The sequence below is a fragment of the Ascaphus truei genome, chromosome 4, assembly GCF_040206685.1.
Source record: "Ascaphus truei isolate aAscTru1 chromosome 4, aAscTru1.hap1, whole genome shotgun sequence".
Taxonomy (NCBI): Eukaryota; Metazoa; Chordata; class Amphibia; order Anura; family Ascaphidae; genus Ascaphus; species Ascaphus truei.
Window position 1 is genome coordinate 403,416,122 of NC_134486.1, and position 15,160 is coordinate 403,431,281.

At 51.8% G+C, this 15,160-nt stretch overlaps 1 protein-coding gene across 3 annotated transcripts in view; it reads right to left on the reverse strand.

Moving 5' to 3' along the window:
* The window catches only part of KIF13B (kinesin family member 13B), a 260,575-nt gene that overhangs the window by 214,446 nt on the left and 30,969 nt on the right, over positions 1–15,160 (reverse strand). For all 3 annotated transcript variants that reach the window (XM_075598681.1, XM_075598680.1, XM_075598683.1), the window contains exon 2: positions 8,317–8,410. In XM_075598681.1, coding sequence (XP_075454796.1) covers positions 8,317–8,410 — 94 coding nt within the window. The remainder of the gene's footprint in view (positions 1–8,316; positions 8,411–15,160) is intronic.

The window sequence follows — 15,160 nt, forward strand, 5'->3', positions numbered from 1 at the left end:
GGTATCACTATAACAGTAAGTGACCAACTCCAGACCTCCAGGGCCATCAACAGGTTAGGTTTTCAGGGATATCCCTGCTTCAGCACAGGTGGCTCAATCAGTGTCTTTGACTCAGCCACCTGTGCTGTAGCTGGGACTGATGGCGCTACCTGTGCTGGAGCAGGGATATCCTGAAAACCTAACCCGTTGGTGGCCCTTGAGAACTGGAGTTGGCCGCCCCTGCTATACAGTATGCTGTGTTACCATTTAACAAGGGCGCAGAAGACTTCTGTATACTAATGACTCAAATCCCGGCAACATCAGAGAAGAAGAGGAAAAGATCCCACAACCGGGAACAGTACAATGAAGAAAAGTCACTTTGCAAGATGCTCATCTTGGGCAAAATGTTTAATGAGAGGGAAAGCCAAGCTTCGATTTAATTAGATTTAATTATAGGCGTCTGTTACTTTTTTCTTTTGCATTTTCTGTAGTAACACACACGACATGGGATTAGTCAGCAGCCTGTTGCACAAAACACCAATTTGTACAGAGTATGAGCTTTGATAATGCATACAGAGAAATGATTGAACACTTTCTCACTGTACAGATGTACTGTACAATGTATCCCTATGCGCAGCTGAGAGGGGCCGCTGTGCAGTGTGTGTGTGAAGTCTGTGCTCCTCTCCATGCTTTGCACACAGCGAGGGAATGGAAGGGACTACTTTTACAGAACGCTTCTCTAAACCAGGGCTGTTCACCTCCAGTTCTCAACACCATCCCTCCCCCACCCCACCCCACCCCACACAGGTCAGGTTTTCAGGATGTCCCAGCTTTAGCACAGGTGGCTCAAGAGGCTCAGTCGAAGTCCTGTGCTGAAGCAGGGATATCCTGAACACCTGACCTGTTGGAGGGGCGGGGGGGGGGGGCTTGAGAACTGAAGCTGAGCACCCCCATCTCTAAACCAATGTTTGGGGGACCCCAACCACAGTGGGCTTTTGGGATGATCAATGTGTTTGTGGTTACTTAAGAATTTGTTTTAATAATCTCAAAGATTTGCATTTTAAGACAGTCTCACCACATACTAGAGCAGGGGTGCGCAAACTGCGGGGCGCGGCACAAACTGGGTGGGCGCGGCGCTTACAGAGGCCCCGCGCTCTTCCCCACAACATTTCAATCAAATGAGGGGGGCCTCTGTAAATCCGTTACCTTGTCTTCGGTGGCATCTGGCGACGTGTCGCCATGGCAACACAGCGTCACATGAAGTCATCAAACACCGGAGAAAAAGGTAGGGGAGGGGGGCAGGGGAGGTACAGTCAAAAGTTTGCACACCCCTGTACTAGACCATAATAACACCGAGAAAGCAAGGCATTCTGGGCCATATTTACTAAGCAGTCTTCTGCCAGAAAACAAAATGCCGCATTCACAGCCAAATAGCAAACAAAGGATAGGAATGAACATACAGAAAGGTGCCAGTCCCTCTACACAGGACAGCAACTGTGTCATTAAACTATGTTACAAGCCAGAGAAATGGCAGCCCGATAATGCCCTCACTTCCACAGCGCGAGATAGAAACACCCACCCGATCATATCAGGCAACTCATTTCTAAGTGGTGCTATTCCATAAGACACATGCTGGTTCGTTCACTTTAACGGGCCGTAGGACCTATTATGGAATAGCATTGCCTGCTAATTCGTTGCCTGTCGGAGTCTATCTATATGGCTTAGGCCGCGGGCATGGTCAGCGCTAAGCCGCGCTCACGCTTGCCAGTGAGCCCCTGCAGCCGCAATGAGAGCAGCTTTAGCAGGGGCTCGCGCACGCTTCCGCAGGTGTAGCACTTATTTTTTTTAGTTTGCGCGCTGAGGGGAGCGGAGGGCCGGTCAATGAGGGCGAACCAGCTCCGTGACGTCACTGGCCCGCCCCCAGACGGCGCGTAGTAAGGCCAGGGAAAGCACTCTTTCCCTCAGCCTCCGCACAGCTGGAGTCTCTATGGACTCAGCCTTAAAACAGGACTAACCACACTATAACAAATGTATAAGCGTCAACAGCCACAAAAGCATTTTCGTTATGCCGTGTGTTTAATAGCACACTTTACTCACGCAGGCATATCCCCAATAACTGGCGTGCCTTGAAACTAGCTAAGTCTGGCCATTGTGTTATTCTAGACTAGAGATGGCTGCTGTAATACAGGCTGTGTTATTCTCTCTACCAGTGAGGCGTGTGTGTTGAGAAACCCATTTTAACACACTTCAATGTTTTATATGCCACACCTGTACCAGTACTGCCCAGAGGCACAGACCCTGCTGTGTCCTGTAAGTTACATACAGGAGAAAAAGAAGATGGTTTCACTCCAGCCAGAGAGAAAAAACACGCTATTGTTACTGCATTCATGGATTTACAGAGATGTGGTCATCTTTACAAAAAAATCAAAAAAATAGTATACACAAAAGTAGCATTAAAAAATCCTAAAGCCATCACATAACTTCAGCAGGAATATACACATACTGTAGGTGTTGGCAGGTGTAGTCACAGACAGCTGTGGCCATAATGTTGCTTATGCATCAAAAATATATATGTACACATACACACACACAAAGCAAGTCACAGGACAGGCCGGAAGCATCGACTCCCTGTAGCGATGTTACTGCAGTGCCATCTGCAGTGCTGCTGCCTTAGGCCGCGATTATCCTAAAAAAACGCCGGCGGCGCAAAAACGAAATGCTGCAATCTAATTGAGGTAAATATAACTCGCGCGACGTGCGCGCCTCCGGGAGCTGGGCTGCAGACTAGAGAGGAGACCGAGGAATTCTTTTTTGGGGGCAGGCGACGGCCGCGTCACGTGAGCGGTTCAGCCAATGAGGGCGAACTGCTCACGGCCACGCCTCCCGGTCTCCTCTGCATGATCAAGATGCCGCTCGGCGGCAGCGTGCGGGTGACGTCACCGGAACGCGCTGCCGCTCAGCGGCATCTGGTATAAAATCGAGCCTTAAAGCAGCAGTTCAAGTAATATCCTGTGTGTGTTTTTAATAAATCAGTTCTGTACTATGAGAAAATACTTGTAGCATTAAAATTTAAAAAAAAATAAAAAAAGAATGTTTTAAAGACATTTTTTATGTTTCTAATGTAGGAAGCATTTCCAAAGTGACCGCCCCTTCCCCTTCTGATTGGCTCTGGCTCTTGAGCCCGCCCTCTCTCTAGCAGTCCACCAATTGTATCTAGTAACTGCCCAGCCAATCATATTCCAGGACTACATTGCCCAGAATGCTGTGCAAGAACCGAGTTAAATAACCCTGAGCAAGCGATTGATTACAGGAGAAAAGATCGATCTGCAGCTTAGCTAATCACTTGTCACTGTGCAGATTGTGTTGATGCCCATATTGAATGGGAAAAAATATATATATATTTTTTAAAAACGGCACACACACACACACACACACACACACACACACACACACACACACACACACACACACACACACACACACACACACGTGTATTCTTACATAGCCCTGGCAATGCTTGCTGTATTGGAATAATTATGCCTGCAACATTCTCTGTACATTTCCCAAAGAACTTACAATGTCATTTGCATGTCTGAAGCGCAAGAAGATAAAGTCTCTGCTAGAGCGAAAGTGAACTAGAGACAGTGGCGTGTGTTCAAATGTAGGTTATTTAACATTTCCATGGTAACCAAATGCTTTGAAGGTTTTTAAAAAAAACAATCTTCATCTAATGTTTTTTTTTAAGCGTCAGACCCTACAACCCCAGGGAAATTGCCCTTTCTGCTCTGTTCTTTGTTACAATGTAGTTGCATGTAGCCAACATGAATCAAACCGATGAACAGAACTAGCTAATTTCCTTGAATTCAGCAGACTGGGAAATGCAAAAATATTTAGGTTTCACAAGACACAGATTTGTGGCACAGTTACTTTAAGGTGAATTAAATCTTTGTAAGGAAGCCAATCACACCGAAGTCAGATTCGTTTAATTACACTGCATGGGACTGCCCCTGAAAGGGAAAAAAAAAAAACCCCCATACATATAGATTGCAAACGCTACTCAGCTACATTCTCCATACAGCTCTGCGTGACATGCCAGTGGTTCATAAGAAAATAAATATTACCATTATACCGGTATAAATAACCCTTTGAGTGTACCACGACATAGCTACTACATTATTGGGTCTGGCAGCCCAGGGACCCCATGACTTGGTGGGTACATCATGAACCTTTACTTGTTTTCTAAGGGAAATAGCAGGGGGCGGAGCGCAGGGAAACAGAAGAGGACTCTTCTTGCGTTTCCGTAATCACCGATGCTCCGATCACCATCGTTCTGATGGACCAAAGAGTTAAAAGAAACGTAATTTTTTTTTTCTCATTTACAACTAGAGAGAGTCTGTATGGGATGCCAGAAAATGTTGATCCTACAAAGCATCATCAAAAACAAAACAAGGAGTAAAGCTCGTTATCATCATATAGATACACAGGCAACAGGGGAGAAGGAGTAAGGACACTGACTGATAACAAGGACACCGAGTTTGTATCAGGGTATGTCGCTTCCTCTCCCTGTGCCTCAGGCACCAAAAACATAGATTGTAAGCTCTACGGGGCAGGGCCTGTAAAAATTCCCATGCATTGCTTGCCGCGCGCTATACTGCAATTCTGAAGCACTTTGAGTCCCATTGGGAGAAAAACGCTATATGAAATAAAAAGTTATTCAAGTTATTACCCTATTAACCCTTCACAGACCACCGCCGTGTGTTCCTTTAGGGAAGCGCCTCGTTTGGAGATCGCACTTCACGCGCGACAGATGTTGCGAGGTTGTCAGAGGTTTTTGTTTTGTTTTTTTCCCCTGGGATTCCCCATAGGATTGTGAGCTGAAGTTACATTATTAGCTTTGGCTCCCCACGCTAATCTGCAGCTGGCTGCACTTAACCAGAGCGCAAATCCCGATAGGCCGTGTCCCACATCTGCTGCAAGAACTGGAGCTCTGCTCCGTGTACTGCAGGAGGTGCAAAAAGGACAGTCCCCCCGGGGTTCCTCAACTCCGCCTACCAAGAACAGTGACATCATCACGGGTCAGTGTGGTTTAGAGGAGCAATTCAGGCAATATGCTACATATGTTTTTAAATAAATCAATCAGGTCTGTAGTGTAAATAGTAGTAATTTACTGTAGTGTAATGTTAGAAGATACATTTTTTTATTTTATTTATTTATTCAACTCAATGCCATTTTTAATGAGTTTTAATATACTTTGATTTCTAGAGCAGGTTTTAACCTGCCCAGCAGTGCAAGATCTTTGTAACTTTCCTATTTGTGATAATTTGTTGCCCATATTCCCAGCAGTTTCCGCTGCAAACTCTAACAATAGATCATGTTACTTTAGTAATATAAGGATACATTGTAGCTGCTGAGGAACACTGAAGGATTGATTGAAACTTAAAGGCAGCCATTTAGTGAACCCTGGGAAGCAGGATCTTTGCTGATCGATCACGGGACAACTGATCGATCGGCACCTTAGGTAATTAGTTTTCGATTAAAAGGGTATTTTAGAAGTACCGTGTGGATTGCCTTTATAAAGGTTGCATTTTGTAATAGAATAAGTACAAAATAACAAAACACAAAAGGTTTTGCTTTTGAAGATATTATTTACCCCTAAAAGCAGCATTTGTGCAGACATTTCCCCAACTCGGTCATGCAAGTCCCCGAAGATGCATTCTATGTACATAATAACCGAGTCATTTTTAAGGTTACCCCAGAAGTCCTCTTTTTACTTATAGCTGCAGACCAAGCAATATCCTACCTGTTTAAAAGAAATCAGTTTTTTTTAAAACGCCGAATTACATTTTTTAACTTAATTTTTTTTATTGGCAATTTTCAATTATGATACAGAAGATAAAATAGATACAGTGGGGATGTTATATAGCAGAAACCATAATAGATATTCCAGGCCTGCATATCCAAATATAATGATTATCCGTGTTGTTGGAGTCCTCCTTAACATCCCCATATACAGTATCTCTATGGTTAAATAATATTGAACGAACATAATGGACCAAACAATACAAGGGGAAATGAGGGGGAGGAGGGTGGGGGGGTTCCAGTATCAGCATAGGTCTAAGTTTATTTCACATGTATGCTCCCCGTCATACCCTTTATTTGACAGGAGCAGACATTGCTTGGGTTTATTTGAAACATGCCTCTGTGTTAGATCCGCCTGGAGGGATCGGGGTCTTCCGTCTACACCCAAGCCAATTCTCTAATATCTCTCTGCCCTCCCTCACTGGCAAACCACGGGTCCCGGATCTGGGAGAAATTATCGCAGCTCTCCCTTAGGTAAGCCGTGAGTTTTAATGTATTATAAAAATTTTTGTTTCTATAGCAACCGTTTACAAAGTCAAATCCCCTTCTGAAACAGGCTCTGGCGCACCCCTTTTTGAGCCCCGCCCTCTCTAGTAGTGCACCAATTGTAGCTAGTGACTGCCTGGTCACATGATCTCCCCCACAGAACTTTGTCATATGAAAATGCAAATGTATTCCACTGACTGCAGAATACTCCTCTGCAGCCATTTAGTGAACCCCCGAGCCAAATCTTTGCCGATCAATTGGCACCTTAGCTAATTACTCATCATAGTGCGGATTGTATTAATGCACATATTAATGGGAAAAATAATAATATATATTTTTTTAAAACGGTAGTTTGGACTGCTGCTTTAATACACGTTGAAATGTTTCATCACTATCCCTAAGAAGATACACTTGAAAATCATAAACATTTTATCACCAAAAAAAATCTCAGATTTACTTTATTTTCTTATAAAAAGCATAGAGGTCAACAGGAATGATTGGAAATCCATGAATCAGGAGTCAGTCATTTCAAGACAACTTTGGACAAATCATGCATCGCAGGCACCCCAACACACAATTATATAACATGTATAGCTACCCCACAACAACCTCCAGTTTCACTGGCCTGGCATGTCTTGCTGTGCCCAGGAGGGTAATTTTCACACCAGCTGCCAGCATCCTTATCTTCCCATCTCCCTTACTCTCTATACCTATTGCAACTAGATCCGCCGCGCTCTACAAAAAACGGTATACAATACAATCTGTTTCTGTATCTCCGCTATACCTGATGAAGAACCCAGTGAGGTTAGAAAGCTTGTAACAGATTAACTGGTCCAATAAAAAAAGGTATCCTACTACCTACTTCTCCCACCTGTTATTTTGCTTTGCTCTGGCATCCAGCGGGTTAATCATATTATCTTTAACTGTGCATGCAATGTCTTGTATATAATGTATACCCTGTTCATTTATGTAACTGTACTTGTAACCATGTATTACCGTGGCGGCCGCCTTTAACCTCCTGCGGCCGGTTCCCCGCGATTTTTAAAATCGCGGGCAGATGCGGGCCGTTTTCGGTCGTTTTGAGCGCCGCAGGCACTTTCAACGTTAAGCGCCATTAGCGCTGTCGTCAATGCGGCTGACGCGCGGGAAACTCCGTGACAAACGGAGAACATCCCCGCATTTTTACTGGTATGTAGGAGGTTAAAAGGGGCCGCGGCTGTATTTGTCTTAACTCTGTGCCCAGGACATACTTGAAAACGGGAGGTAACTCTCAATGTATTACTTCCTGGTAAAATATTTTATAAATAAATAAGGCACACAAGTGAATAGCAGAAGGGAGAAACCCCATCAAAACGAGAACAGAGTGGAAATACAGGCTGCTTTAGAAAGTGTTTGACCGAGCCTCTGATGGAGCCACCTGTGCTGAGGCAGGGATATCCTTTGGGGGGGGGGGGCTTGAGGGCTGGCGTTGAGCCCCCATGTAGTAGAGAATCTAACAGTTAAAAGGGTTAAAACTAGTGATTGCGATAGTCAAATATACCCCCAGGTCAACAGCTGCTCAGAAGAGTCCCCTCATTATTGATGAGAAGCCTCCTATTACCAATAATTGAACCAGCCTGTTATAGATCCCCTGCTGTTGACGGAGGACGTGAATACAATAAAACAATGCAGATGTTCTGCACACCAAAGCCAAACGACATGGTCAAACATTGGGTGCCAACTCAAGCAGTCAAAAATGTAAAAGGTGTTCCCCTTGAAAAAGGGGAATGACTGAGATTTAAACGTTAGTGATACGGGACAATACATTCGTCACAGGATCTCCAGGAGAGGCGCCGCCCTGCGCCTCTGGTGAATATTAAAACAAACACTGCAGTTACTATAAAAGTTACCAGACATTATGAAGGCACCATCAACGCCGATACTCCATATTAAGCAGAGTCCCACCAGCAACGGCAGCAAAATCAAGGCTGAAGGAAGAAAGGCTTCACTTACCGGGCATCCCCTTTGGACAGGTTGGTGTTTGAAGGGTAAATGACGATCTGGTTGTTGTCGACATCCACCACACATTTTGTACGAAGGTCCAGTTCTGCACACAAAAACAAGACCAAGTTATTAAAGGAAGTATTGCCCGGTGCTGCTTTCCTCAGGCCCGCCGACAGCTCTCCTGGGACCAAGGACTGAGGTCTGGACCTGGACCCCGGGGTTGGTGAGCAAGGTTGGTGGGGTTCTGAGGGCCTGTGGAGAACCCGGCAGAGGAACTCATGGGATCAGCCGGCTAGGCCCCCAACCACCGCCCTAGGCCTTGTGGAGTTGTCCCAGTTCTTTCCTCCCCCCATCAGTGGCTCAGCTATCCCTTACTGGAGAGTCCTCTTATGTAGGTTAATCCTGCCGCTAAAAAGCCACGGCCCTACTTTGCAACGCACATTGGTGTTGCAATTAAATGAAACCAGACTGCCTTGCAATAACTGAAGCCGGCGGTCATGAGATTTATATGGTTAGGGCATTAACCCCTTGGCTGCCGGTAATGCGTTATAGGCCCCTCTGGCAGTGAAAAGGTTAAAGATATAGGCCCATATATGGTGCTATGCCTTAAGACAGGGGCGACCAACTCAAGGGCCACACCAACAGGTCAGGTTAAAGATCTCTCTGCTTCAAAACAGGTGGCTCAGTAGTAATGTGCGGAAGCATGGATATCCTGAAAGCCTGCATGGATATCCTGAAAGCCTGACGTACGGGTGGCCCTTGAGGGTTGGAGTTGGCCTCTTTCAATTCGCACCTACAGGGATAAGACTAAATAACCTAAACAAATGGCAGTGTTTAAAGAAGCATGGGGTGTTAGAAAGTGGCTTGTATTGTGCGATTGGTCCTGTTCATTTCGTGCTGCTCGTGTGTACGGTTTATGTTCGGTCAGCTTGCCACAAAGTGTGGATAAGATGGTCATGTTTGGCGAAACGCAGAGCTACACATTACAATGTTTATCTTTGCACATCCCACGGCAGTCCGCGTACATGCCAACCGGACGTCTTTGGGTCATAGTGACATTGCATGCCAGAGGAGTTACAGCTCCAAATTCTCCCCTCCGACACCCATCCTCCTCCTGTTTCCAAGCGCCTGTTATCGTGTCTGAGAAGTTATCTCTAGGAGCAAGTTCCTTGTGAGGGAGAGCTATTTAACCACGAGAGGAGATAGAGTGCACTTAGAACCAAAGCAATGAGAGGGTTTAAGAGGTTACCATATAACTACACTGACCAGACTTGTTTGGGGGCTGGGGAGAAAGAGAGGGCTTCAAATCAGTTTGGGAAAGATAAGAGGTATTGTGATCAGCCATGGTAGTTATATTGGTGGTAAAAGGAAGCAGAGAGAAGGTTAGGGGCGTTAGGAAGTCAGAGGGGTGCTTGGATGTGCGTGATAATCGGCTATGAGGGAATGGGCTGCACTCAGGATCTCATTCCATTAAATGATGACACATGAAGTATGTCTATTAATATAGCGCTATCCATGTACTTGGCGCTTCACAGCAGTAATGCATGTGACCAGGTAATAGGAAACACAATGGGAATAAACGCTACATTAGGAACAGGCGTTAGTCTCAACTCAGAAATGGGGGGGGGGGAGGGGGCAAAAACACGTACACAACAAGAATGAGACTTTTCCATGACATTTGCCCGTTTATCAAGATAAAACAATTCCTACACTACAGCAACATTTATTTATTTATTTATAAAATATTTTACCAGGAAGTAATACATTGAGAGTTACCTCTCGTTTTCACGTATGTCCTGGGCACAGAGTTAGGATAAATGATACATGGTTACAAATACAGTTACATAATGAGCAGGGTATACCCTCCCTTTGACGCCCCCCCCTCCCTTTGACGCCCCCCCCTGCCTTTGACGCCCCGCGCGCACACACTGACTGACTGCCGCACGCACGCACGCACACACTGACTGACGCGCACACAAAGCCTGACTGACGCACGCACACACTGACTGAGGCACACACTGACTGTGTGTGCGTCAGTCAGTCTGTGTGTGTTTGTGTTTCTGCCTCAGACTCACTGACGCGCGAGCAAACACACAGTGACTGACGCACACACGCTACATGAAGCTGTAAAGGAGGGAGGGAGGGGGGGGACTGGATTGATGTGAATGGGGGACAAACAGAGAGAGGGGGGAGGAGAGAGAGGAACGGGAACATTACATCCCGGGCAACGCCGGGTCTCTCAGCTAGTACATTATATACAAGACATTGCATGCACAGTTAAAGATAATATATATTACTAGCTGAGAGACCCGGCGTTGCCCGGGATGTAAATGCGTAATAGGTAGTATTATTTATAAATCGCGGAACAATAGGTGACTGTTTGTTGTAAAGGTTGGATAATAATATTGAAAAGAAAGATGGAAGAAAATGTAATACGATGTTGTATAAAAATGGTTTATTGTAACCACACCACAGTACAATGTATATTTTGGTGGCATAAGTGATTTAAAAATCTGAGTCGTGTGTCCTGCTAGGGTGTGAGGCGGCGGGTGGCGCGTGGGTTGTGAGTGCTGTGTGCGAGTGGGGGTCCTGCTAGGGTGTGAGGCGGCGGGTGGTGCGTGGGTTGTGAGTGCTGTCTGTGAGTGGGGGTCCTGCAAGGGTGTGAGGCGGCGGCTGGCGCGTGGGTTGTGAGTGCTGTCTGTGAGTGTGGGTCCTGCTAGGGTGTGAGGCGGTGGGTCAGTGATGTCGGTGCGTAGGGGCGGGAGGCAGCAGGTGTGTGTGGCGGCAGGTATGTGTCGAGTGTGGCGGGTGTCTGTTGAGTGCGTGCAGCGGCTGTGAGGCGGTGGGTGAAAGGCAGAGGCGGCCGGAGTAAGGGCGGGTGAAAGGCAGAGGCGGGGGTGGGGAGGCGGTAAGGCGGGCATGAAGGCGAAGGGCGGCGGGAAGGGGAGGAGGGGGTGGAGGAGGGGGGCAAGGGGTGGAGGAGGGGGGCAAGGGGTGGAGGAGGGGGGGAAGGGTTAGAGGAGGGGGGGGGAAAAGGGTTAGAGGGGGGGGGGAAAGGGTTAGAGGAGGGGGGGGGAAGGGTTAGAGGAGGGGGGGGGAAGGGTTAGAGGAGGGGGGGGAAGGGTTAGAGGAGGGGGGGAAGGGTTAGAGGAGGGGGGGGAAGGGTTAGAGATGGGGGGGAAGGGTTAGAGGAGGGGGTGGAAGTGTGGGAGGGGGTGGGAGGGGAAAGGGGAAAAAGAGGTGGAGGGGGGGGAAGAGGAGCGGAGGGGGGGGGTGGAAAGGGGAGTGGAGGGGGGGTGAAGGGGAGCGGAGGGGGGGGAAGGGGAGCGGAGGGGGGGGAAGGGGAGCGGAGGGGGGGGAAGGGGGGGAAGGGGAGCGGGGGGGGAAGGGGAGAAGTGGTGGGAAGGGGGAGGAGGGGGGAGGTGGTGGAAAGGGGGAGAAGGGGGGAGGTGGTGGAAAGGGGGAGAAGGGGGGAGGTGGTGGAAAGGGGGAGAAGGGGGGAGGTGGTGGGAAGGGGGAGAAGGGGGGAGGTGGTGGGAAGGGGGGAGGTGGTGGGAAGGAGGAGGAGGGGGAAAGTGGTGGAAAGGGAGAGAAGGGGGGATGTGGTGGAAAGGGAGAGAAGGGGGGATGTGGTGGGAAGGGGGAGGAGGAGATGGTGGGAAGGGGGGGAGGTGGTGGGAAGGGGGGGGGGTGGTGGGAAGGGGGGGGAGGTGGTGGGAAGGGGGGGAGGTGGTGGAAAGGGGGGGGAGGTGGTGGGAAGGGGGGGAGGGGTGAGGTGGTGGGAAGGGGGAGGAGGTGGGAAGGGGGAGGCGGAGGGAAGGCGGGGGGTGGGAGGCGGTGGGAAGGCGGGGGGTGGGAGGAGGTGGGAAGGCGGGGGGTGGGAGGCGGGGGGATGGCGGGGGGTGGTAGGCGGTGGGATGGCGGGGGGTGGGAGGCGGTGGGAAGGGGGGGGAGGCGGTGGGAAGGGGGGAGGGAGGCGGTGGGAAGGGGGAGGGAGGCGGTGGGAAGGGGGAGGGAGGCGGTGGGAAGGGGGGGGGGGGGCGGAGGGAGGCGGTGGGAAGGGGGGGGGCGGAGGGGGGCGGTGGGAAGGGGGGGGGCGGTGGGAGGCGGGGGTGGGAGGCGGTGGGAAGGGGGGGTGGGAGGCGGTGGGAAGGGGGGGGAGGCGGTGGGAAGGGGTGGGGGGAGGCGGAGGGAAGGCGGGGGGTGGGAGGCGGTGGGAAGGCGGGGGGTGGGAGGAGGTGGGAAGGCGGGGGGTGGGAGGAGGTGGGAAGGCGGGGGGATGGCGGGGGGTGGTAGGCGGTGGGATGGCGGGGGGTGGGAGGCGGTGGGAAGGGGGGGGAGGCGGTGGGAAGGGGGGGAGGGAGGCGGTGGGAAGGGGGAGGGAGGCGGTGGGAAGGGGGGGGGGGGCGGAGGGAGGCGGTGGGAAGGGGGGGGGGGCGGTGGGAGGCGGTGGGAAGGGGGGGTGGGAGGCGGTGGGAAGGGGGGGGAGGCGGTGGGAAGGGGTGGGGGGAGGCGGTGGGAAGGGGGGCTGGGAGGCGGTGGGAAGGGGGGGAAGGGGGGAGGCGGTGGGAAGGGGGGAGGCGGTGGGAAGGTGGAGGGAAGGGGGGGGAGGCGGTGGGAAGGGGGGGGGAGGCGGTGGGAAGGGGGGGGAGGCGGTGGGAAGGGGGGGTGGAGGGGAGGTGAAGGTGGGGGGGTGGAGGGGAGGTGGAGGGGGGGTGGAGGGGGGGGAGTGGAAGGGAGGTGAAGGGGGGGGTGGAAGGGAGGTGAAGGGGGGTGGAAGGGAGGTGAAGGGGGGGGTGGAGGGGAGGTGAAGGGGGGGGTGGAGGGGAGGTGAATGGGGGGTGGAGGGGAGGTGGAGGGGGGGAGGTAAATGGGGAGGTGAAGGGGGGTGGAAGGGAGAAGTGGAGTGAGGGGAGGTGAAAGGGGGTGAGGGGAGCTGATGGGGGGTGAGGGGAGGTGAAGGCCGCTCACTCACCCGTCCGGCAGGTCCCACGTGGATCTGAGGCGGGAGGCAGCGTGTTGTGGCCGCTCTCCCGCTGTGTCCCGGGCGCTCGCTCGCTCCCCCGCTGACTGTTGCGGCGCCGGGGGGGGGGGATCGGGGAGACACTGACACTGGAAGGGAGGGGGGGGGGTGGAGGGGAGGTGAAGGGGGGGTAGAGGGGAGGTGAAGGCCGCTCACTCACCCATCCGGCAGGTCCCACGTGGATCTGAGGCGGGAGGCAGCGTGTTGTGGCCGCTCCCCCGCTGTGTCCCGGGCGCCGCCATCTTGGGCACTCGGCGCCGCGAGGCAGCCTGCCTGGCCACTGGCTGTTCCCCCGCCGGGGAGGGGTGAGTTGTAGCGCCGGGGAGGGGGGGGCATGTATATGTGTGGGGGGGGGGGAGAGGTGGGAGATATAGAGGGGGGGTCTCGCACGGCCGCTGATACTGGGTGGGTGGGGGGCGCTGAAGGGGTAATAATAGTGTGTGTGTCCCGCTGACTGTAGCGGCGCCGGGGGAGGGGGGGGTCGGGGTGAAAGCGCGGGAGACACGGGGAGAGGAGGAGGTGCGCGCGGGTGCTGCTAACACTGTGAGCCCCGCTAATGTATGTAACAGTGTGTGTGTGTGTGTGTGTGTGTGTGTGTGTGTGTGTGTGTGTGTGTGTGTGTGTGTGTGTGTGTGTGTGTGTGTGTGTGTGTGTGTGTGTCACTGTGTGTGTGTCTGTCACTGTGTGTGTGTGTCCCTGTGTGTGTGTGTCCCTGTGTGTGTGTGTGTGTGTGTGTCAGTCAGTCAGTCAGTCAGTCAGTCAGTCAGTCAGTCAGTCAGTCAGTCAGTCAGTCAGTGTGTGTGTGTGTGTGTGTGTGTGTGTGTGTGTGTGTCCCTGTGTGTGTGTGTCCCTGTGTTCCCTGTGTGTGTTCCCTGTGTGTGTGTGTGTCCCTGTGTGTCCTTTGGCCCGTCACTCCGCCTCAGGCCAATGAGAGGTGTGCGGGGGCGGGCGGGCCAAGGGACCAATGAGATTTCCCCTAGGGACACCGGACATCCAGGCAGGCAGGCAGGCAGGCAAACATACAGTGCTTTCACTAATATAGTATAAGATGGGCGTATGAAACAGTTACAGACCAGATTAAAATGTGTGACAGCCTTAGATTTGAAAGAACTTAAACTGGTGGCGGCTGTGAGAGTCTCCGGTAGGTTGTTCCAGTTTTGGGGTGCACGGTAAGAGAAGGAGGAGCAGCCGGATACTTTGTTGAGCCTTGGGATGTCCCCCATAAAGTACAGAGCAGCCCCCCCGAGGGTAACGGGAACGCCACCGCTCTCTATATACTGGGTGCGGCGATCCTCTGCCCAGGGCGCTAGGGAAGGGCGCTCCTTCTCAAACACAAGGTCAAGAACCACTGAGCTACAAATAGCCCAGGGGTTACTGTGCAACTCTGCCTATTTATCTAAGGCAGGGGAGCGCAAACTTTTGAACCTGCGCCCCCTGTCTTCCCTTCCTTGGCTCTCGCACCCCCCCCCCCACCTTGTATCCATGTCAAATAACGCTGCAGGGTCATGTAACGTCACCCGCGGCGTCATTCGATGTGTGTGACGTCACGTCATTTGTCGTCGCGTCACACAGCCGGCTGAATCCCGGTAAGTGGAGTGTTGCAGGGGACCTCACGCGATCCCCCTGCATTTAATAAAATGCGCGGGGGGAAGAGCGCGGGGGGAAGAGCGCGGGGGGAAGAGCGCGGGGGGAAGAGCGCGGGGGGAAGAGCGCGGGGGGAAGAGCGCGGGGGGAAGAGCGCGGGGGGAAGAGCGCGGGGGGAAGAGCGCGGGGGGAAGAGCGCGGGGGGAAGAGCGCGGGGGGAAGAGCGCGGGGGGAAGAGCGCGGGGG